The following is a 24,191-nucleotide window of genomic DNA, read 5'->3' on the forward strand; positions in this document are numbered from 1 at the left end:
ATGCTTTTAAAATGAGGGGGAGCTGGGCAGCATTTTCAGAGACCCCAGTACCTCTCTCATGGCTATAGGGTTTGAATGGATAGATTACATTGGATTTTCCCAATAGGTCCTATTACCTTGTGTAGGTAATATACACATTAATATGGGTCAACAAGAGTGACTTCTCTCTCTTCATAGACTTAAATGTCCAGCGTATACACAGGGTGAATGAAAATGATCTATCCAGACAACTGTTCTCAAATGTGTTTGCATCTTTCTTAGGAGAAATGTATTGTTGATGCTGAGAAGCCAATCAGTGCTGCTTACCATAACCTATAGTCACAGCTCTGCTTCATAGACAAGTCAGCCTCTGCAACTTTTAGATCTTGCTGAAACACTGTCCCTGTGATTTTTGTACAACTTTTACTTTGCTCTGTAAAAGTGCATATTCTCACATCGAGGAATCAGCATCCTTGTCTTTGCTAGTGTGAGATCGACAGCTAAACAAATGAGGAGAGTTGATGCTGGGAAGTCTGAGGATAGCAGATTTGGATGTTATTCTTTTAAGGCAAAATCAACAGGCACTAGTTTCATATAAAAAAAATTTAATAAAAAATAAGAAAAATTTATGACTATCCAATTCATTCTTTTCTCAGTTCCTGGAACATAACAGGTGATAATTAAGAATAAATTTCTTAAATAAAGAATTCCTAGAACTTGGTAACCAATTTGATGTAAATGCCAAAGGGGAGAAGGGAATGAAAAGAAAATGACAAAGATGTTGCACTGGAGTAACAGGGAGAAAATTACCTGGTATTAATGAAATATGAAATAAGAAAATGTAAAAGAAGACTCTCAGGAAAATTGGATGGGTTTGTTAAGTCCCAGGTACTCTTGGCACACCAAATTGGGAATATCCGCTGACATTCAGATACTGAAGCTGGGGAGAGAGATTATCAGGCTCAGAGATTCTGATAACCCGTTGCTTTGTTCATGAAATGAGCAAAGCCATCATTTCATGCTGAGCATAGAGTGGGTGAGTCTGTCAAAAGATCCTGCAGAAGGAACCCAGGAGAGAATCTTGGAGTGAAAGAGAAAGAGAAAACAGCACTACAGCAAAGAAACTTTCAGATGACAGATCTAGGAACGTGTCGTGTCAGGAAGCCAAAGGAGAGGATGGCTTTGTAGGAAGTAGTCAACAGTACCGAGTACTGCAGTAATTTTGAAAATAATTTCATTATGGATTCAAATCAGTCAAGGAAAGAGTATGGTAATGCTATTTTACCTTTTATCTCAAAGAAGATGTAATTTCCAAGTTAATAAACTTGATACACAACAAAGTAGATGGTAGAGAAGGATGTAGATTTGTGTTCCATTTTTAATATTTACAGGGTGCTCTTCATAAGTCACCAGTTTATAGATCAACAGAAGAAGAATTCTTAACAGTTGCTTAAACCAAGGAGGTTAACATCTAGGCATGCTCATCTCATATTTTAAATTTCATCAAGTATGTATTCTGTTCTTGGAATAGCTGAAACGGAAAAGGAGACACCCGAGCATTTAGATCTGGCTGGTGTATCTTCTCGGCCGAAAAATTCCCAGGGAAGTAGTCCCTTCCAGATGTCTCCACCATCTCCAGATTCCAAGAAGAAATCCCGGGGTATTATGAGACTCTTCGGAAAGTAAGTAACAGAGCTTTGTCTTATATGTGGCTCAAATGTAGGGATGATTGGAAAACTGGCTAAAAATGGTTACAAAACTTCGGGGCTTTTGTGATCCTTTTACAGAGGGAAGATTGTGACTTGGGATTCATTAACTCATTGAGTCTCAAAGTTTAAATCCAAATGTCCTTTCTAACCATACATATACAAGCATCAGTTTAAAATGTTCAAATTAAAGTCAAAGGCGTCTTCAGGTCTAATGTGATGTGTCTTCTTTACAGACTTAGGAGAAGTCAGTCCACTACATTCAACCCAGATGACATGTCTGAGTCTGAATTCAAAAGAGGAGGGACAAGGGCAACTGCGGGGCCCCGATTGGGTTGGTCTCGTGATTTGGGACAGTCTAACAGGTAGGAACAGCCACACCCGTGGACATGTGCATCACCTCCCAAGCATCAAGGTCTCATGAGCATCTGCAGTGTTATTATTGACCCTGGGCTAGACAGCCGAATCCTTTGCTTACTGCTGTGCCTGTGGAAACCTCTGCCATCTTTAGAGCGGTGCCATTTGACTGTGGTTAATGAGAAACTGTACAGAAGGTGAGGGCTCTGTGAGCTAGGCGAGTAACCTGAGCTGAGATGTCAGCAACATCCATACTAGAATGGCTTTTGGATTTAAATTTTACATAAAAAATCATTATAGGAACTCTAAAGTGTAGCTGTGGAAAGATGGGAAAGTGTAGTAAGAATAGGTTCTACAGACTTGTGGTTGCCAAGGGGAGGAGGAGGGATGGAATGGAAGTTTAGGATTAGCGGATGCGAACTATTATATATATGATAGACAAACAACAAGGTCCTACGGTATAGCATAGGGAACCATATTCAAAAGCCTATAATAAACTAATGGAAATGACTATGAAAAAGCATATATATATATATATATATATATGTATATATATATATTTATATATCTGAATTACTTTGCTTCACACCAGAAACTAACTCAGCATTGTAACTCAACTATAATTAAGGGGAAAAAAAAAAAGAGAGAATATGTTCTAGAGATAAACTGGTTGGATCTGATTTCTGACTTCACCACTTCTTGTAAGCTGAGTGACCTTAACCAATTACTTTCATGCTGTCTGCCTCTGTTTCCCATAGTATGAATTAGTACTTACCCCAGAAAGATTATTGTGGTGATTGAATGAGTGAATATGCTTTAAGTATCTGGCAAAAAAATAACTGTTCAGTATACATTAACAGGGCTTCCCTGGTGGCTTAGTCGGTAAAGAATCTGCCTGCAATGCAGGAGACCACCTGCAGCACAGGAGACCTGGATTTGATCCCTGGGTCAGGAAGATCCTGTGGAGAAGGAAATGACAACCCTCTCCAATATTCTTACCTGGGGAATTCCATGGATAGAGGAACCTGGCGGGCTGCAGTCCGTGGGGTTGCAAGAGTGGGGAACGACTTAGCAACTAAACCGCCAAACATTAACCGTTAATAGATTCTGTGAAAGCACTTAAAAAGACATACATTCTATTGGAATTCACTTTACCAGGACTGTATAATGTTTTATCTGTTAAGACTCTAAGAACTTTTCCTACACCTTTATCCCAGTTTAGGGCTGGTTTGGAACTGCTCCACAGACTCGCTAAACATCAAAGGGTGTGGTTGGCAAACATATAGCACAAGTCATTGATACTAAATCTTTAAAAAGAGAATAGGCTTGAAACCTTTTACACATGGTCCCTCCCACCCAGGCAGAACACTGGGCACCAGTTTCATCAAGGAGGAAACTCTCTTTGGCCTTCTTCAAACACTGCAGTCTCGTTTGCCATATGTTCTCTTTGTACACAGTAGAGGAACTCTTTGTGCTGTTCTAAAAAGAAGTTTCCTTGTTCATTGCCACACTGTTTTTTTCCAAACAAGAATGCTATTTGTAAAAATAGCATAAGAAGCTAATACAATATTGTAAATCAACTAGATTCCAGATTAAAAATTAACTTAAAAAAGCAAAAGAAAGCAAAAATTTACTTTGATTGCACTTTCTCATACTCAGTAATGGCACATTGCCCTCTTCTCAATGAATACCATGTGGAGAGAAATCGTAGTTCTACTAAAGTTAATTCAGGTTAGACTTGAGTTTCTTTCAGTCTGATCTAGTGTTCTCTGAAGATTCAACCTCTAAACAACATTGGTTGATACTAGTATACAACCTTGATCTGTTCGTTTAACTCCGTCTTCTTCCATAGGACATGGTCTTGTTTAATCATGTTGAATCTTTTGTGGCTTTGTTTGACACAAGGGAGAGTTCATCTCCCTTGTGAGGAAGTATCATTTCCTTCACCAAATGCATCCTCAAAATTAGACTTTTCATAGTCAGCTGGGAATCTCTGTATCTATTGAACATGCAGTTGTTCTGCCCTCATGATAAGTTACAGGATTGGCTTTGAATTGTTTTTTCATATGATTATTCATTTTCCCATAGTGACTTGGATATGCCATTTGCCAAGTGGACCAAGGATCAGGTTTGCAGTTGGCTGGTGGAACAGGGTTTGGGGTCCTACCTGAATTCTGGCAAGCACTGGATTGCATCTGGCCAGACACTTTTGCAGGCTTCTCAACAAGACCTAGAGAAGGTGAATGCCTCTATTTTGTTTATGCAGTGAAGACAGAGAGAAAATGTGAATATTGGCTTGTTTTATTTTCTAGAAAGGGAAGTGGGTAGGTCTAGTAAGTACTCTGCAAAAAGCTTGAGTTTCTTGCTTTGTGTTTATTTTATCTCGTGGACTTAAAAATGGAGGACCCGGTCTTAATGATTCCCTTGAGACACTTAAGCCACTGGGCATTTTAATGAAAGAATAATTGTAGAGCCATAATCATAAAGTTTCAGTTCATATTCTTAAAACCATTCTGTGGCTTTATCATTGGTCCATCTTCTCAATGTAATATGTGCAATTCAATTGCACTTTGCACAAGGGAGAAAAGCCCCACATTTTATGTCCAGTTATTTAACATTTCTTCCCAATTATTTAACATCTGGTACAAAATAAGAATGGGCTTCCCAGGTGACATTAGTGGTAAAGAACCTGTCTGCTAATGCATGTTAGATATAAGAGATGTGGGCTCAATCCCTGGATTGGGAAGATGCCCTGGAGGAGGGCATGGCAACCCACTCCAGTGTTCTTGCCTGGAGAATCCCATGGATGGAGGACCCTGGTGGGCTATAGTCCATAGGATCGCAAAGAGTCAGACACAACTGAAGCAGCTTAGCACACACGCACAAAATGAGTAGTAGAATTTGTGTTATGCATCCTGCAGTTCCAGTCTTGCAAAGGAAGGAACCTAGTGGGAATGTCTAACATACCACTAAATCAACTTCTGTGGTCTTGGCTTTCCAGGAGCCTTTTATTCAGCAACATTTTATAGCTGGAGTTAGTATTCTGATTTAATGTAATTAAATAATGTAATTATTGAGTTTTCAATACTAGCTTGATTTGGGAGGTACTGGCATCCTTTGCCAATGGCCGCCCGCCTATGTTGACAGAGCTATAATGCTGGTGTTTCTGTTCACTATTTCAGGAGCTTGGAATCAAGCATTCCCTTCATCGAAAGAAACTCCAGCTGGCACTGCAAGCCCTGGGATCTGAAGAAGAAACCAATCATGGAAAGCTGGATTTCAACTGGGTCACCAGTAAGAGGTTTTCAATTCATGAATGAGTGTGTATAAAAGTATACACACGCACACACATACACACACATATGTAGCTGCTCTTTCTTTTTCATCACAAGAACCAATGTTCTTTGTCTCCTTAACGGAACTCATTTCTATCCATAGGATGGTTGGATGATATTGGCCTCCCCCAGTACAAGACCCAGTTTGATGAAGGACGGGTAGATGGTCGAATGCTTCATTACATGACTGTTGTAAGTGACTCACTTCTGGGGTTTGGGGAGGCTAAAGTTGCTTTTCTCTGAAAAGTACAGAAATCGAGTAAGCAAAATACAGTTTTTTCACAATGGTTCTACCAGATTTTGAAGGTATTGCTTTAACTTGAGGAGAGGGGCAGGCAGATTTTTCTATGTTGTGGGATTTGGTGATTGTAGTAGGCTTGGGAAATTTTGAAACCCTGACTTAAGCTACATAAAACTTTATATATATTCAACAACGTAGACATTGATGTGTACACTTCTGAATGGTTGCGTTTTATGATATAGAATAGCAATCCCATAAAAAGATTTAAAATTGAAAGTAGAGTTTTGCAGCCCTGGCACTTTCTAAGTAGTACACTCCTATTAGTAGTGACCACTGGAAAAGCTGCCCTTCTGACAGTTCTGCTAGAACTGTCTTTTCCCTTCCCTTCCACTTTTGAGAACTATTTCCTGAAACCCCCTAGCCCTTCTCACTTCAGCCCAGTTCTGCTGGAGTGAAGAGACAGGGAAAGGTAGGACTTCACTCGGATTCCTTCCTTACTGTTGTGTACTTCTAGCCTTCTGTCCAATGGATAGAAAAACTTTTCCCTACTTTACAACAGCAGGGAGAGATGGGTTGCAGGAGAACTTGTTTTAGACTCCATGGTACTAGGAGTGTCCTGCTTAAGATACTTTTTTTTAAATGGCTTTTTTGTGGTCTAGGATATGGATCCAGCTACCACAAGTGTCTTTTTTTTTTTTTTTTAAAACAGTGGAAACTGTTAATTTTATTGACTTGGACCTTGCTGTTTATTTGGTGAAAGCTGTTAAAAATTGCTCTAATTACTTTTGAACAAAATTTTAAAATTAAATATGAAAGTCATAGTATATTTTTATCTTAATTTGTATAAGAATCATATACCCATATTAACTTTCCATTATTTTTTATATAATAGCTTTATTTTTTTAATTGGAATATAATTGCTTTACAATTTCTACTGTATTGTAAAGTTTCTACTGTATAGTTTCTAGTGTATAACACTGAATCAGCTATAGGTATACAGGCATCCCCTCTGTCTTGGACCTCCCTCTCCCACCCCCATCCTACCCCTCTAGGTCATCACAGAGCATTGAGCTGAACTCCTGTATTATATAGCAGTTTCCTGCTAGCTTTCTGATTTACACATTGCAGTGTATATATATATATCGATGATATTCTCTCAATTCAGACAAGTATCTTTTTAAAATAAGTGGAAAGTTTCAAAGAGCTAATTTATTGAGGAATTTTTCAATATCAAAGAAAGTTGGGGTCCAGCTCATTTTCTTCTCCATCACTGAAACAAAAGTTTGAACCGTGGTGGGCACATCATGTAAATTACAGGTGAAATAACACCAACGTGTGGTGTGTTGCACATTTGCTGTGTGCCAGGCACTCTTTTAAACTCTACTCATCATTAATGCTCAGGTATCAGCAATACACGAGTTAGCACTCTGTTATGCCCAGCTTTTAGATGAGGAAACAAAAGACTGAGAAATCAGGTAACTGAATCATGTTGCCACTGTTAGAAAGTAGTGGAAAGTCAGAGTGCATTGGTGGCCGTTGGCCTGCCTGCTTAGGAATGAGGATGTTCAGACTGAGAACAGTGTGAATGTGAGCAAATTCAGACTGAAAATCACAAAAGGCAAGCATAATTTTCATGTCTATGAAAGAATAAATTGCCTTAGAAGATTTGACCCCAGAAATCCTAAGTGATAAAAAAATCTGTTTGTATAGTGTCCTGTATTGAATCCTGGGTCAGAAAAAGGGACTAGTAGAAAAAGTGGAGACGTCTGTGTAAAGCCTGGGTTTAATTGAATTTCATTCTTGTCTGTGTTAATTTCTTAGTTTTGCTGACTCTCATGGTTGTATAGAGCATGGCATATAGAGTTAACATTAGAGCAAGCTGAGCAGAGGGTGTGTGGGACTCTGTACTGTCTTTGGCAACTTTTCTGTGAATCTAAAATCACTTAAAAATAAAGGATTTTTAAAAAAAATCCTCCCCTCAAAAAAGTGTGTTTTGATTGAAAAGAAAAATGGTCCCGACTTTTAAAATCCCTTAAACTAAAATAATTAACATTTTATTTACACTATAAACATTATGCATTTTGATTTTTCTCTTCAATCTGACAGACTTCAGTTGGTTGAGAATAGCCCACGTGGAAATGTTTTGAATAGGTGTGTCAATCTTAGATTAAAATATGGTAAAGGCCCTTTCTGACTTATCATCAAGCACTGCTTTTAAGAAGTCAGCCTAATAACACAAAGATACACAACTATACTCCAATATAAAATAAAAGTTACATTAAAAAAAAAGAACTTAATCTAGAAGAAAGCTCAGGAAATTATTTTTGCTTGGATTTAAGCTGTCTTATCATTTTATGTTTAAAATATCTCTGTAATAGGTTAATTTTTCCCATATAGGATATGTGTTCTTGAAGTTATGGAACTTCAAGGGGGGAGGATGGATGGGGAAAGGACAGTTAGGGACTTTGGGATGGACATGTACACACTGCTATATTTAAAATGGATAACCAACAAAGACCTACTATATAGCACATGGAATTCTGCTCAATGTTATGTGGTGGCGGGATAGGAGAGGAGTTCAGGGGAGAATGGATACATGCATGTGTTTGGCTGAATCCCTTTGTTGTCTACCTGAAATTATGACAGCGTTGTTAATTGGCTATACCCCAATACAAAATAAAAAGTTTTTTTGTTTTTGTTTTTTAAAGAAAAGAAAACAAATGTGTTTTCTGTAAAGTATGCCTAAAGTGGACATTTTCCTTTTTTATTTTCTGGGTGGGTTTGGAAGTAGACTGGTATTTACCTTGACACTGCCTCCCCCATCACCTTCTTGTAAAATACTTTGTTTTGGTGTGTTTGAGAAGTTCCCTATAGCCACAGACTGGTGAAAGTTATTCCTTAAAGGAATTGCTTGGCGATATATGTTGCTACTTATAACATCTTCATTTCTCTTCTCTCTCTACCTCTCACCAAAAGCTTTGCATTGATTAAGATAACTTTTCCCAAACTGTTCACACTGTCCGCTGGATAAAGCATAGTAATCTAGAACCAGAGATTTCTTAAGGCTGGGGGATGGTATAACAGGAACAGTCTTCTGGTTTCCCTCCAAACTGTGCTATGCCGCAGCTCAGAGAACCAGCTCTCAGTCATCAGTGAAGATCACTTGCACCCAGTTATCTGCTTTATCAGATCACGTCAAAGCAGGTCACTTTTCATAGTGGCTTAGCTACTGCTTTTCACACTGCGTGTTTCAGAGCTGTTTGGGCCTAACATCTTACCTCAGCAGAAGAGAGATAAACAGGTAGAAGTCAAGTTCAGTTGGAACAATGTGAATTTTGGTTCTCTTCTATTAATATATTGGTGTCCTGGAGAAAATTTTGTTCAGAACAGGAAAAAGGGTTCTGTTACCAAATAAAAACTTTGAAAAACCTGACGAGCCCTCGAGACCCATTGGAGGGGCCCTTCTATTTTTACTTGAGTTTTCTGAGATCTTCCCGAGAAGGTGCTCCTGCTCTAGGCCATCTCAGTTTTTTGGTTTTGTTTTGCAGGATGACTTACTGTCTTTGAAGGTCGTGAGTGTGCTGCACCATCTCAGTATCAAAAGGGCCATCCAGGTCCTAAGGATCAATAACTTTGAGCCAAACTGTCTACGGAGGCGACCCTCTGACGAGGTAGCACCTGAGGCTGAGGTTTCCGCAGCCCCTCCTTTCCAGTGTGTGACAGGCCGGGTGGAAAAACTAAGACCCATTTTTTCTTCTCGATGCCTACACAGAAGGGAGACTTCTGGCTCCCTCAGAGCCTCAAATCCAGCCTCGTTTACTTCTTAGGCTTTGTACTTCTGTATTCCTTCCTTTGGCTTGTCTGGTGGCTCAATCACTAAAGAATCTTCCTGCAGTGCAGGAGACCCAGGTTCAATCCCTGGGTTGGGAAGATCCCCTAGAGGAGGAAATGGCAACCCACTCCAGTACTCATGCCTGGAGAATTCCATGGACAGAGGGGCCTGGTGGGCTACAGTCCATGGGGTCACAAAGAGCTGGACACAACCGAGCACACACGCATTTCTTCCTTTCTCCCACGATGGTTCTGCCTGGGTAACTGAACTGTGTTTTAGATGTACTTCCTCCTTTCTTGGGAACATTTTATTTTTCTGCCTCTTTAAGCCACAAAGTTAACTATCACTATGAAGACTTCCTTTCCTAGAACACTGCTTTACTAGTATGTAAAAAACTTAAAACTCTGGGACATAGATTCATTAAAGGAGTGTTCAAGTTAGCAAACAACCTTTTTACCTTTACACTAAACTCCTCTCCATGAGGCAGGTTCTTTACTTTTTTTTTTTACTTTATTAAAATACTGAGTTTATTTCACATTATATTCTTATCTTCTCACCATTTCTATTTGTCTGGCATACATACTTAAAACCTGGAGTTCCATCTTTACAAACTAAATTGGCATTTTGGATAACACATTGTTGGCAATGGAACCTAGACAACGTTTATCAGATACGACAGAGAAAGTTCTCACTCTTATAAAAAGGACAGCTAGATATCAGCTGTTGCAGAAATGAATTAAGATGGAAAATTTTAACAAAATGTTTAACCTGTTTTCTTAAAGAGGCTTCCTCCCCTGAGGCAGGCTCTGTAGAATTGGCAGGCAGGTTTAATATTTGGAATCCCGTAGTCAGTGACTAAAGCTCTGGGTGGTTGTTTGTCCCCATAGAACAGCATCACCCCATCGGAAGTTCAGCAGTGGACCAATCATCGAGTGATGGAGTGGCTGCGCTCTGTGGACCTGGCAGAATATGCCCCCAACCTCAGAGGCAGTGGTGTCCATGGTGGGCTCATGGTAAAACTGCTTTCATTTAAAATTGACTCCTTATCATTTTGTTTCCATTAGTCTAATGAGTAGGAGATTATCAGTTGATTGTCATAATCCTGAAGTCACCTAACTGAACCTTTCGGCACCATTTCTAGTGAATCTTTACTTTGAGAAGATTCTTCCCCATATTTTAAAATTAACACCACCATATAATCTGGATTGAATTTAAGCTGATTTCTCTTTTACTGTCCTCACTGATGTTGGATAATGCCTGGCCATCGGCTTGCACACGATCCTGTTTTAAGACCCTTGGAGGGATACTGCATTGCTGCACCTTGATGTTGCCTGAGGAGTTGGTTCCCAAAGGTGCCACTGCAGAGGTAGAAGCCCCAACTTTGTAATGCTTGGGTGTCAGAACCAGCCCTGCTCACTAGCTTAGGCAAAACGAAGAAAAGATACCTAAATTGAAGATCAAAGTCCACAGTTTGTCCTCACCAGGCTGTCCGGAGAGTCACTGGAGATAACTAAATGAAAGAGCTTTGCAGACTATAAAGCACGATCCAGGCATGTGTGATCCATGGTGCCTTCAACAATCTTAATTTTTCCTGTAGGTTCTAGAACCTCGTTTTAATGTAGAAACAATGGCTCAGTTACTGAACATCCCACCAAGTAAGACCCTGTTGCGAAGACACCTGGCCACTCACTTCAACCTTCTGATCGGTGCGGAGGCCCAGCACCAGAAGCGGGACGCCATGGAGTTACCAGATTACGTGCTTCTAACCGCAACCGCCAAAGTGAAGGTTGGTTCAGGCTCACATTTTATAATTGCCTATAGCAAAGACTCAGTCTTGGCTGTTACCTGGCTATCCCATTTTCTTAGGTTTTCTAAGTTTTGTGGATGAGTTGAAGGTAAATGATTCTTTAAGAGTAATTAGGAAAATGCATTTTTGAAGGCTTCCTCCTGGAGGGATCTTTGCTCAAATTATTTATTTTATTAGAGTTAACAGGAGTAAAGAACATGATATGACGTCTACCATTGACTTTTTTGCCAATGCAGAAAGTCCATATCTTGGGCCCAATATTGATTGCTGTTATCCTATGGATAAATCAAACATAAGAGGAGGATTTTTTTTTTTTTTCTCATAAATAACCAGACTTGCAAGTTAGGAAGGGATACTCAAGCAGTGATTCAAGGTAGACCAGCACAGAGTAGATATCTTCAGATTTACCTGGATTCATGGATCACACCAAGTTCAGATCACTTTTTGTTTTTTAAATCACTCTTCTGTGAACACTTCTGAGTCTGTTATATCAACTAAGTTAATGTGAAGATAGGGTTTATCAGTTCCTCCACAAATGTGGCTCCTCCACATTTATTTATTTATTTATTTATTTATTTTTATTTATTTATTTTTTTTAAAAAAATATTTATTCATTTATTTGGCTGCACCAGGTCTTAGTTGCAGCATGTGGGATCTAGTTCCCTGACCAGGGATCGAACCTGGGCCCCCTGCATTGGGAGCTCAGAGTCTTAACCACTGGGCCAGCAGGGAAGTCCCTCCACTAACCCCTTTTAAAAGAAAAACAAAACCACTCCCTCCACCCACTCAGTACCTTCTCTTTAGCTCCCTTTCTCCCTTAAAAAATGTATCAGATTTGAAACCTCTGAGTCTGTTCTGTATAAATTCTCAACATCAGCATCTCCTTTAAATACAGTCTCAGGTACTATCCAGTGAAAAGATGGATTGTTTTCTTCTCTCAAAGTTTTCTCCCGGAAAATGAGGGCTTCTTTCAGCAGTTACTGGTATGGATAATCATAGCCTCACTCAAAAAAAAAATACAGTAATAGCTCGTGTCTCTTTTTGACCTTGCAAAATTGGATTCAGCCCCGAGAAATCTCATTGCATTAAGGTCAATTACAATTAAGGCTCTTGGCTTTTCAGCAGTGACTACCCAGCTAGTGATGTAAGGAGAACAAGCTTAACTTTCTGAGATTCATAATGAGGATCATTTATCATATTTGGGTGTGAATCATATGCCTGAGATGTCTTTGTTTTTCTTATACCCATTCAGTCATCGGATTGCTTCTCTTGGTGGTGTGAATACTTAGATTATATGTGTTACTGGTCCTTTGTCATGTGAATGTTATCAAGTCCCTGGTTGTTTTTGTTTGCTTTTCTTTTAAAGCCAAAGAAGCTTACCTTCAGCAATTTGGGGAACCTGAGAAAGAAGAAACAGGAAGATGGGGAGGAATATGTTTGTCCGATGGAGCTGGGACAGGCATCAGGAGGGACATCTAAGAAAGGATTTAAGCCTGGTTTGGATGTACACCTGTATGATGAGGATGACCTGGACCGATTAGAGCAGGTAAACGTAACACCATAGGCCTGTTTCAAAGTTCTTTCAGTATTTAAACATTATATGAAAAGTTTGTGTGCTGTTACTAACTAAAGATGTTTTCCTCAAATACCTAATAATAAAGATAATAGTAAGATAATAGCAAGCACTTACAGATTGTTTACCACAGTTCAGGCGGCTCAGATGGTAAAGCGTCTGCCTGCAATGCAGGAGACCCGGGTTCGATCCCTGGGTTGGGAAGATCCCCTGGAAAAGGAAGTGGCAACCCACTCCAATATTCTTGCCTGGAAAATTCCGTGTATTGAGGAGCCTGGTGGGCTACAGTACACAGGGTCGCAAAGAGTCGGACGCGACTGAGTGGCTTTGCTTTGGTTTGCTTTTACAGATTGTTTGCTACATCCCAGGTACTATCCTAAGCATATAACATGTATTAATGTTCAGGGTATCCTAAAATATAGGGAGCATTGTTATTCCCATTTTAGAGATAAGGAAACTGAAGCACAGAATGGTTAAGTAACTTAAGACAGAAGAGCTGGTAGAATTGCTGGGATTCCAGCCTGCCAGCCTGGCTTCAAAGCTTGTACTATTTACTTGTGTTATGCCTATCTCAGTATTAAGGAAGTCTGCATACTAGAACAAGTCAGGAATGGACACCGCATACTCCTTAGCCTTTTCAGTATCAGGTCATGGATCTGAGTATTGCTTTCAAATGAATATTCTTTGGTGCCATTGTCACCATCAGAGCTTTGGGCTCCATGTGCCAGCAAAGCGTTTTTCTTCTCATTTTTAACGTCCAGTTGCCTTCGTAGGAGGAGATGGCATCGGAAGTGTTCTGTTGCTCCCACCCCATTCAGTGCCACTTGCACTGTTTCTTCTTAGACTTGTGTTCATTTTGCTGCATTTTTCTTGAAATTGTGCCAATGCGTCTGTCGTGTCATGGTGTGTTCATTGCAGATGGAAGACTCAGAAGGGACAGTGAGACAGATAGGTGCATTCTCTGAGGGCATCAACAACCTAACTGTAAGTTGTAAAACGAATTTCAAATGTTCTAAAAATAAGCTTGACAGTCACCCCAAAGGGGACTGCCTGTGTCGCGGAGAGCTCAAGGTGCCTGGTGTGTGTGACTCCCACCTCCTTGTCTTCCAGCACATGTTAAAGGAAGATGACATGTTTAAAGATTTCGCTGCCCGTTCCCCCAGTGCCAGCATCACTGATGAAGACTCAAACGTCTGACCATAGCACCTGGATGAGAGCAGGGAGCCCTTCATCTTTGTTCCACTTTATCCCTCGGACACTCACAGTATCGACAGCAAGCCACAGACTGTATATTGTTTATCATTCCCACTTCTCATGTGGAAGTGGAGATGGAAAGCAGGGAATAGGTGCTGATTCTAAAGTTGCCATGACAATTGAGACACTGGTGAATGAGAGTATAATTGTTTCTCCTCTATTTAATGTAAAAAAAAAAATCTGTGATATATTATATTTAAAGTGTTGCATTTAATATGAGTATTTTACCATAGTCTTTCCATCCACACTCACACCATGGAGGATTTGGGAAGCAGTGACCAGTATGTGAATGAGTTTTGTCTTGTTGATGTGACACCACTGCGGCCCTCGAAGCAGGACGTTACATGCTTTCAAAATCAAATTGTGGGATTTCTTAGGTGTTCCGTGTGCCCACTATATGCCAGCCACACCTCCACTTGCCTCTCATTATCCTATTTTTTATATATTTTTCTAAATATATGTATATACTTAGTACATAGAAAATAGAACTTTTATTTTGTAACATAAGGAAGATGTTAAAAAGATCACGTTAAAAAAATACAGTGATCAAAATTTTCATATACCAGCTGTTTCTTGGAGAGGTTCAAATGATCTTTCTTTTCCCCAAACTGAATTCTAATCATGTTGATCATTCAGACTAAATTAACATATGTGAAATACCCCTTCTTTGATGACACCTCACAAAATTGTTGAATAGCTTTTTAAGAATTTCAGCCTTAGTCTTGGATCCTCTTAACTCATAAGGAAGAATCTGAGGGACATTTTAAGTGCTAGTAACCTGAGTGCATTCAAGAAACTCCCCCAAAATTTGTAGAAATAATTCCTGAAGAAACCAAAACAAAACCCTTTACAGTATTGAGCTTCTTATCTTCTGATCTTTGCTAAACATATCATTGCATCAAAATACTAACAGTCTGCCTAATGTTATTAATTGCATACTTCTCAGACTATCAGCAAATGGATTTTTTTTAAAAAGCTGAATACTTGTCTGAACATTTTATCTCAGATTTCAGTAACTCAAAGACTGCAAAATTAGTTTCATAATAGCTATAGTGTGATGATAAAATGCAGTTCATGTTTTCTGTAGCACAGGGCCCAAATATTTTTTTTCCAAATATTCTTTATCAAGAAAATCGAAAGCTGCAATAAAAACTGTTATTGTGTTTATTATTTTCTAGAGGAATCAGAAAAATATCCAGTTTTTGGTTCACTACTGTGTCATTACTTATGATAGTCAGTGGTGGTAAAGACAGGTTTTGAAAAATTAGCGTAGGGTGGGCAGTTCAATATATGTCCAAAGACTTGCCTAATAAATTATTTGAATGTCAGTGGTATGACCTTTCAAGTTAGCAAGTTTCCAAGTTTCTTATCAAGGAACCCTGTGATACTAAATTACTATTTATTCATAAGTAAAATGACTCTGCTAATAATAGTTTTGCTCCCTGTTATGCACTATTTGGTAACTGTATTGGACGTTCTGTATTTGTGTTTTATTTTAATGTGAACATATGTCACCATTTGAAAAACCATTTGTTATTCAATCCTGGTTAAAAATACCAGGAGACTGTTACAGATGCCAGATATTCCTTATTCAGGACAGTATAACATCACTGATGATATGTGATAAGGTTAAATTTTTTTGATGATATATATTCTTTTTACAAGATATTTACACTGCTGGTATTACCATATGAAAAGAAATAAAGTCAATTGATACCTGCCTCATATTTTCATTGTGTGTTACTTTGTTTTCCTTTACTGGGGATAACCAAGTCGCCTTTATTTTAGATCTAAAGAATAGTAACACCAACTCTTTACAGCTCACAAACTCTCAGAAATTTGTTTGAGGGGGGTCTATAACCTGTATCAGGGCTTCCCCGGTGGCTCAGCGGTCAAGAACCACCTGCAAAGCAGGAGAGGTAAGAGACACGGGTTCAATCCCTGAGTCAGGAAGACCCCCTGGAGGAGGACACAGCAACCCACTCCAGCACTGTTGCCTGGAGAATCCTATGGACAGAGGAGCCTGGAAGGCTACGGTCCACAGAGTCGAAAAGAGCTGGACACGACCGAAGCCACTGGGCATGCATAGCCTGTATCAGCAGGTGAAAATTTAAAGCCTTTGCTTCAAAAACTTTCTCATGAAAGGAAACACAGGCAGCTGAGCTTGGGGGATGAGGAATCATGGCAAAGGGGTATCGGAAACGCAAACAGAAATGACTTGCCTACAAGTTTGAAGAAGTTAGTTGTGGAAAGAAGTTAGTTATATACATATGTTTCTTTCTTTAAAGAACTAAATAGTATTTTTTAATGAAACTAAAACTTGAAAAAAGGAAACCTGTCTCAGAAGAGGTTACCGAATATTTAAAGTTAGGTGAATATAACTAGAAGACATATGATTTTTTGTGAAAGTTAGGATCTCTGACTTAATAAGCCAGCAGGACTCAATATGAGTCCAACACACCCAGTTGGCAAACAGGAAGACCTAACATGTTTGTTTAGCTGTGTGTATATATGCTTGCTTGTAGAGTTCGAAAACTTGGACCACGTTCACAGATGTGACTTCACTGCAAAATTTTTACTCTGAAAAAGAACAGTTCACATGCTCAATATCTAGAAGCAGTGTTCAGCGTGTGCAGGGAAATGGGGCAGAAACCATCACAACAGCTGGCTCCAAAGGACAAAGAGGTTCTCGGCGTCTGTGAGGTGGTCAGTGGAGCTATCATCCACGCGGCTCAGAAACTGAAGGCCTATCTTGGATTTGAAGACACGCTGAGCAATCTGTGCCCAGCTCCAAACACTCTCAATGAGATCTTCTTAATCCACTTTGTCACTTTCTGCCAAGAGAAAGGAGCTGACAAGTGGCTCACCACCACCAAGATGACCACGCACCAGGCCTTCATGTTCGGGGCAGATTGGGTTTGGACCTTCTGGGGATCTGATAAGCAAATACAGCTCCAGCTGGCCGTGCAGACACTGCAGATGGCTTCCCTTCCTCCTGTGGAATCTGACCCCTCCAACCCAGAGTCCAAGGCAGAGGAGTCTTCCAGCAAGACAAGTAGGTTTGACAAGCTGGAAGAATTCTGTAACCTGATAGGAGAGGACTGCGTTGGCCTGTGTATCATCTTTGGTGTGCCAGGAAACCCTAAAGACATCCGAGGAGTTGTCCTGGACAGTGTCAAGAGAGAGACAATGAAGGGTCATCTGCCAGGAGGGACAGCTGTGGCGCGATTCATTCTGGAAACCGAAGATTGTATCTCCATCAGGGAGCTGCTTGGAAACTGTCTGAGTAAGAAAGACTGGCTGAGAGAGGTGGGCAAGGTTTATATTAGCATCCTCTGAACTGGCCGTGTGAGATGAGACTGGCCTGTAAGATAAAAAGGAAACAAAAATATTTTCTTCTAATTAGCAAGTTTATCCCCTCATGGGATTTTTCCCTCCCCTCCCCCCTACCCCACATTGTATGAAAACCACCTCCTGGGTCAAAGCATCCTAGGGTCATGATTATGGACAGAAAAAAAGCCTACCTGTATTTCAGGGAAAATGGAAAAATTTAGCTTAATCTTTTATTTATTATTCAACAATAAAAGTGGGAGAAAAGGATAATAAAGTCACCCTTCAGGTTCAACTTGAAAACAAATTGTGTTTGATAAGAGTAAGTCTAGCATTTAAAAGTGTAAAATGGGTTTTGACTGCTGTGGCTGGGAGGTGGGGAGGACAAGGGGGTGCATATGACTACAGAACAGGTTTAGTTGTATTTATTAATAAAAACCAGTTTCAATTCAGGACACATAAGCAAACCTGAGCCTACTCTCTCTTCTCTACCCAAGCTCCCACCTCATCCCAAGCTGCCTGCTCTCTGCAGAGAGGGCCTTGGTGGGATCCCTCTGGGACTCGTTTGAGTGTTAGCTTTACTTAAGATTTTAACCCAGATCACAATCCCTTGTAATAATGATTAATATCTATTTAGCATTTGTAGTAAGGAAACTATATTCATATATAAAAACTATCTTTACTTAAAAGCTGGGGTGAATTAAAACAGTACTCTTTGGAAGGAAAAATAATTTTTCCTCTGCTTCTAGAGGACAGAAGCAAAAAGAATGCTTAAAAGTGTAAAGGGAAGCTTGATTCATTCACACATGATTGTTAAATGCCTGTTACTTGAAAGGTCCTGTTTTATGCCTTGCCAGTCCAGCAGTAAAAAGAACAAAGTCCCCACTCTCAGGGAGCTTCCCTGTTAATGGTGGAAGATGGACGATAAATAAATACCTGCATGTATTTTAAATGCATATTTAAATAAATGTCAGGGGTGGTGTAAAGAAAAAGGAGATAACTATTTTATAAGGTGGTTAAGGAAGGCCTCAGAGAGAAGGGGCAATTTACCAGAAATGTGAAAGGAGAGAGATCGTCAGTGCAGGTATCTGGGAAAGTGTTCTAGACATAGGCATCTGCAGATGCCAAGGGCCTGACCTGGGAGTGGAGTTGATGTGTTCGAGACACAGTAACAGGCAGAGTGAGCAGGGAGAAGGCTGACAGGAGACGGTCGGGGAAGGAGCCAGCAAACAGGAGAAGCAGATCACACTTGTAAGGACTCGATTTTATTCTGAGTGCTATGGGGACAGACAGGCCGTGATCTGACTTAGACACTAAAACCCTCACTCAGTTGCTGGGTGGAGCCTAGACTGTAAGGAGGAAAGAGTAGCAGCAGAGCCCACGGGAAGCTAGGAAACTATTCTAATAACTCAGGTGAGAAAAGACCTGGGGCTTCCCAAGTGGCTCAGTGGTAAAGAATCCTCCTGCCAATGCAGGAGGCCTGGGTTCAATCCCTGGGTCAGGAAGATGCCCTGGAGAAGGAAATGGCAACCCACTCCAGTATTCTTGCCTGGGAAATCCCATAGACAGAGGAACCTGGTCGGCTACAGTCCATGGGGTCACAAAGAGTTGGACACAACTGAGCATGCATGCATGCTTACACACACAGTCACATACACATATGAGAGAAAAGAGTGGCCTCAAGCAAAGTGGCCGAAGAGAAGGTGTGAAGAGGTCAGATTAGGAACAGTTGATGGTAAAGCATGCATCATTTGCTGATGATTGGATGCAATATATCACAATTAGAACATTTATTTCCAAACTTCTTAAATATGACATTCTTAAATATGACATTGCTTCATTCCAGGAAACCAAAAGTTCAAGGAAAATATTTTAGCCCTCTGTCTTCAATAAATAGGTACAAATACCCCTATAATGATTCCTACTTGGAATATGCCTGGAAGGTTATACTACTCAGTCAATTTCTGTTTCCTTGTACAGAGTGACCCCTGTCTGCATCAGTGCTGTGTAGAGCAAGCTATCAAGGAGGTGGTATAATAGAGTAAAAAAGAGTATGCAACTTGGAATCAGATGTGGGTTTGAGTCTCAGTTCTTTCTAAAAGTAGAATCTAGAGGTTTAACTCTTTTTTTATCTGTGAAAGGTGAATGACTTCAGCTAATTCAAAAGAGACAATGCTTGTGACAACACTTTTCTATTTTATTGAAGGGTAAGCTTACCAAAATTTTGATGTGTCTAGTACAAATTGTAAGTATTCATGTGATAAAGAGCTGGAAGATATAAATCAAAGACTCACCATGTTTTTTTTTAATGAAAATAAAGGTGTGAAACTTTTACTGATTTTAAAAATACTGTATTCTCATGTTTTTCTAAATCAGCATTTTTGTGTAAAAATTTAAGTACAGAAGAATAGAAAGTTACTTCTTCATGAGTCTTACACTGACCCCTGTACCAGTTTACTGTTTACCATTCCAGAACTTGTATTGTGTATTAAACATATTTTACACAAGTGTAATCATATGATCTACAAATGCCTTATAACCTACATTAAAAAAAAAACTTCACTGAATATTGTGGACAATTTTCCACGTTAATACGTTTATATTCACTTTCTTCTTTTCTGGGCTAACATCAATGGTTCTCAACCCTGCGTGCATATTAGATTCACTTGGGAAACTTAAACCAAAAAAAAAAAAAAAAACCACACCAAGGCTGCAAACACACCTGGACTAACTGATCAGTATCTCAGAGGGAACCAAGACAGATTTTTTTTTTAATCTCCTAAAGTAATTATAATGTTCAACTAGGATTAAGATATGCCTAAGTAGTCCTTTCTGTTGTATGTATACACCATGATATATTTAATGTGTACTATCTGGATGGATATTTGGGTTCCGAAGTCTATCCACATACTTGGATATTTACATATTGTCTATTTAACATGCTTGTGAATCAACATACTTCGCTGTCTTTTTTTGGTAAGCATGTATTTATTTTTGAATTCATTTTTCCAGCTTTACTGAGATATAATTGGCATGCAGCACAAGATAAGTTTAAGTGTACATCATCATAATTTGACTTAATACATTATGAAATGATTATCACAATAAGTTTACTTAATATCCATCTCAGAGATATAAGAAAAAAGAAAAAAAAATTTTTCCAGGTGACAAGAACTCTTAGGATCTATTCTCTTCACAATTTTCAATTTTACCATACAGCAGTGTTAATTATAATCATCATGTTATCATTACATCATTACATCATTAGTACTTTATTTATCCTATAACTGTAAATTTGATTCACTTACTTTTTATGTTATTTTTTTAATTAAAAATAGCTCCCTGACAGTCATTGGATTAATGCAGATTTCAAATATAGCAAAAACCAACTGTAAAAAAAAAAACAATATTTAAAATTGACCTACACAGACTTGGCTACATAATTTGTGGGACCAAAGGCAAACTGAAAATACAGAGCCCTTTGTAAAAAATTTCAAGACAGAGACAACAAATATTAAGCCAAGCACAGGGCTCTTCTATGTGTAAGTCACAAGCCCACGAAACTGACCTGACTTCTACATTTTGTTGGGTTATTTGGTCATGAAGGGTCAAAAAAAGATTTTTTATCATGATTGAGTGATTATACCTCCAACATCTTTTCTAACTGAAAAATTATGTTATTCTTACTACTATATACATGATAGTACATGCTTTACTCTTCATACTGCATGAAACAGCATTATTGCCCATTTATAGCTTTACAAGTGACATTTTGACTTTCAATATAGAACAAATTTCATAGTATTTGATGTCAGAGAAAACAATAAGAATTTTCTGGCTCTTCTAATTCCAGTTACATTGATCTACTTTAGTCTTAGGAAGAGAGTAAAACAAAAGGAAGAAATCATAAGCAGTTTGAACGAGGAACTGAATCTCTTAACGTCTTGCTTAGAAACTGAGAAGTCTCTGGACATGAACTAATTCTCTAAGGATTCATTCACATTTGTCCCTAAATGTCTATGGGATAGGACTTGCACTTTATTCTACTAAAATATACAAAATTGAGAGAAAAAGTGGTTGCTGCATTGACCCTAAGCTTAATTTGAATGGCCACCTCTTATATTATGGCTTTGAAAACATTACTCACCTAATCACAGGGGTTTTCAAGAAGATGATACTGTTCCCATTTTCTCTGAAACTGAAGCTCAAGAGAGTTTAGGTGGGCTTGCCCAAGATCACAAAGAAACAGAGTCTGGATTCAAATCCCACATCCATCTGACTTAAAGGCCAAGCTTTAAATCTTAAAAATGGAGGACAAGAGAATACCATGTGAAGATGGAGACAGAGATTAGAGTCATGTGTCTACAAACCAAGGAATGCCAGAAACTGCCAGCAACTGTCAGAAACTAGGAGAGAGACAGGCATAAACAGATTCTCTGTCAGACCCTCCAGAAGGAACCGTCTCTTGCCAACACCTGGATTTTGGACTTCTAGTTTCGGAACTGTGAGAGAATTAATGTCTGTTGTTTTAAGTCACCCAGTTTCTGGTTCTTTGTTATAGCAGCCCTAGGAAACAAACACATCTAATACACCGTACTTCCACTTTGGAACAATAATGGGACGATAAAGAGGCCAGAAAAGATGAGGAAGGTGATCACTACAAATACTTCTTGTTATCATGCTGCATGCTTACTGATGCCCACAGCACACTGACTGTTCCCAGCTAGACGACTATGGGACACCTCCACACCTGCTCTACCTGATACGCTTAACAGGGCTCAGTTCTGTTTGTTTCCAGTTGTTCTTATTATAATCATGTACTTTAAGTATTATACACATCGATTGAAAAAAATAGAGGATAATTTTATTAAGGGTTGTATGTTAATCCATCCTAGGGTAGAAAATAAGAGAGCTCCTCTAAGGATTACCATCATTTTCTAGGTCCTGATGAGTTCTCCCTTTTTGTAATTCTAACCTGATCTGCAAACAAGCTAACAGAATCACTGATTATCGTGAAAGCCTATAGGCACTTTCTTAGTGGTTCAGAGCATAAAGAATCTGCCTTCAATGCAGGAGACCCAGATTCAATCCCTGGGTTCGGAAGATCCCCTGAAGAAGGGAAGGGTCACCCACTTCAGTATTCTTGCCTAGAGAATTCCATGGGCAGAGGAGCCTGGCAGGCTACAGGCCATGGGGGTCTCAAAGGGTTGGACGGAACTGAGAGACTAACTTTTCCACTTTCTAATTTTCAAAGCCTAAATGACACAGGGGATCAATATGCTAATATTATACCCAGATATATGATGGATTAGGATCACACTCTAAAGATGGTGAGGTCGAGTTTTAAACTCAACCCTCTTCCAAATATTAGAACACTCTACACATGGACATCACCAGATGGTCAATACTGAAATCAGACTGATTATATTCTTTGCAGCCAAACATGGAGAAGCTCTATACAGTCAGCAAAAACAAGACTGGGATCTGACTGTGACTCAGATCATGAACTCCTTATTGCCAAATTCAGACTTATACTGAAGAAAGTAGGGAAAACCACTAGACCATTCAGGTATGACCTAAATCAAATCCCTTATGATTATACAGTGGAAGTGACAAATAGATTCAAGGGATTAGGTCTGATAGAGTGCCTGAAGAACTATGGATGGAGGTCTGTGACACTGTACAGAAGGCAGTGATCAAGACCATCCCCAAGAAAAAGAAATGCAAAAAGGCAAAATGGTTGTCTGAGGAGGCCTTACACATAGATATGAAAAGAAGAGAAGTGAAAGGAAAAGGAGAAAAGGAACGATATACCCATTTGAATGCAGAGTTCCAAAGAGTAGCAAGGAGAGATAAGAAAGACTTCCTCAGTGACCAATTGAAAGAAATAGAGGAAAACAATAGAATGGGAAAAACTAGAGATCTCATCATGAAAATTAAAGATACAAAGGGAACTTTTCATGCAAACATGAGCACAATAAAGGACAGAAATGGTATGGACCTAACAAGCAGAAGATATTAAGAAGAGGTGACAAGAATACACAGAAGAACTAAACAGAAAAGATCTTCACGACCCAGATAATCACGATGGTGTGATCACTTCCCTAGAGCCAGACATCCTGGAATGTGAAGTCAAGTGGGCCTTAGGAAGCATCACTAGGAACAAAGCTAGTGGAGGTGATGAATTCCAGTAGAGCTATTTAATATCCTAAAAGATGATGCTGTGAAAGCACTGCACTCAATATGCCAGCTAATTTGGAAAACTCAGCAGTGACCACAGGACTGAAAGAGGTCAGTTTTCATTCCAATCCCAAAGAAAGGCAATGCCAAAGAATGCTCAAACTACCGAACAATTGCAGTCATCTCACATGCTAGCAAAGTAATGCTCAAAATTCTTCAAGCCAGGCTTCAATAGTAGGTGAACTGTGAACTTCCAGATGTTCAAGCTGGATTTAGAGAAGGCAGAGGAAGTAGAGATCAAATTGCCAACATCTGCTGGATCATAGAAAAAGAAAGAGAGTTCCAGAAAAACATCTATTTCTGCTTTATTGACTATACCAAAGCCTTTAACTGTGTGGATCACAATAAACTGTGGAAAACTCTGAAAGAGATGGGAATACCAGACCCCCTGACCTACCTCCTGAGAAATCTGTGTGTAAGTCAAGAAGCAACAGTTAGAACTGGACATGGAACAACAGACTGGTTCCAAGTCTGGAAACGAGTATGTCAAGGCCATATATTGTCACCCTGCTTATTTAACTTATATGCAGAGTACAT

General features: G+C 39.3%; 2 protein-coding genes across 13 annotated transcripts in view; both read left to right on the top strand.

Annotated features, from left to right (window-relative positions):
• PPFIBP1 (PPFIA binding protein 1) overlaps positions 1-15,811 on the top strand; it is a 195,461-nt gene extending 179,650 nt beyond the window's left edge. For all 12 annotated transcript variants that reach the window (XM_070453840.1, XM_070453839.1, XM_070453837.1 and 9 more), the window contains 11 exons: positions 1,511-1,661; positions 1,922-2,050; positions 4,131-4,281; positions 5,225-5,336; positions 5,481-5,569; positions 9,167-9,289; positions 10,338-10,463; positions 11,048-11,236; positions 12,624-12,803; positions 13,749-13,814; positions 13,941-15,811. In XM_070453840.1, coding sequence (XP_070309941.1) covers positions 1,511-1,661; positions 1,922-2,050; positions 4,131-4,281; positions 5,225-5,336; positions 5,481-5,569; positions 9,167-9,289; positions 10,338-10,463; positions 11,048-11,236; positions 12,624-12,803; positions 13,749-13,814; positions 13,941-14,027 — 1,403 coding nt within the window. In that variant the 3' untranslated portion in view covers positions 14,028-15,811. The remainder of the gene's footprint in view (positions 1-1,510; positions 1,662-1,921; positions 2,051-4,130; positions 4,282-5,224; positions 5,337-5,480; positions 5,570-9,166; positions 9,290-10,337; positions 10,464-11,047; positions 11,237-12,623; positions 12,804-13,748; positions 13,815-13,940) is intronic.
• A 494-nt stretch (positions 15,812-16,305) lies between these two features.
• On the top strand, positions 16,306-23,929 carry REP15 (RAB15 effector protein). The gene has a single exon (XM_070453850.1). It carries the CDS (start codon positions 16,725-16,727, stop codon positions 17,421-17,423), a length of 699 nt encoding a protein of 232 aa, XP_070309951.1. The 5' UTR covers positions 16,306-16,724; the 3' UTR covers positions 17,424-23,929.
• The last annotated feature ends 262 nt before the right edge of the window (positions 23,930-24,191 follow it).

This window comes from Odocoileus virginianus, chromosome 23 (assembly GCF_023699985.2).
Source record: "Odocoileus virginianus isolate 20LAN1187 ecotype Illinois chromosome 23, Ovbor_1.2, whole genome shotgun sequence".
Classification (NCBI taxonomy): Eukaryota; Metazoa; Chordata; class Mammalia; order Artiodactyla; family Cervidae; genus Odocoileus; species Odocoileus virginianus.

Excerpts from the sequence above, each read along its gene's own strand:
- REP15 (XM_070453850.1), top strand. The coding sequence starts at position 16,725 with ATGGGGCAGAAACCATCACAACAGCTGGCTCCAAAGGACAAAGAGGTT.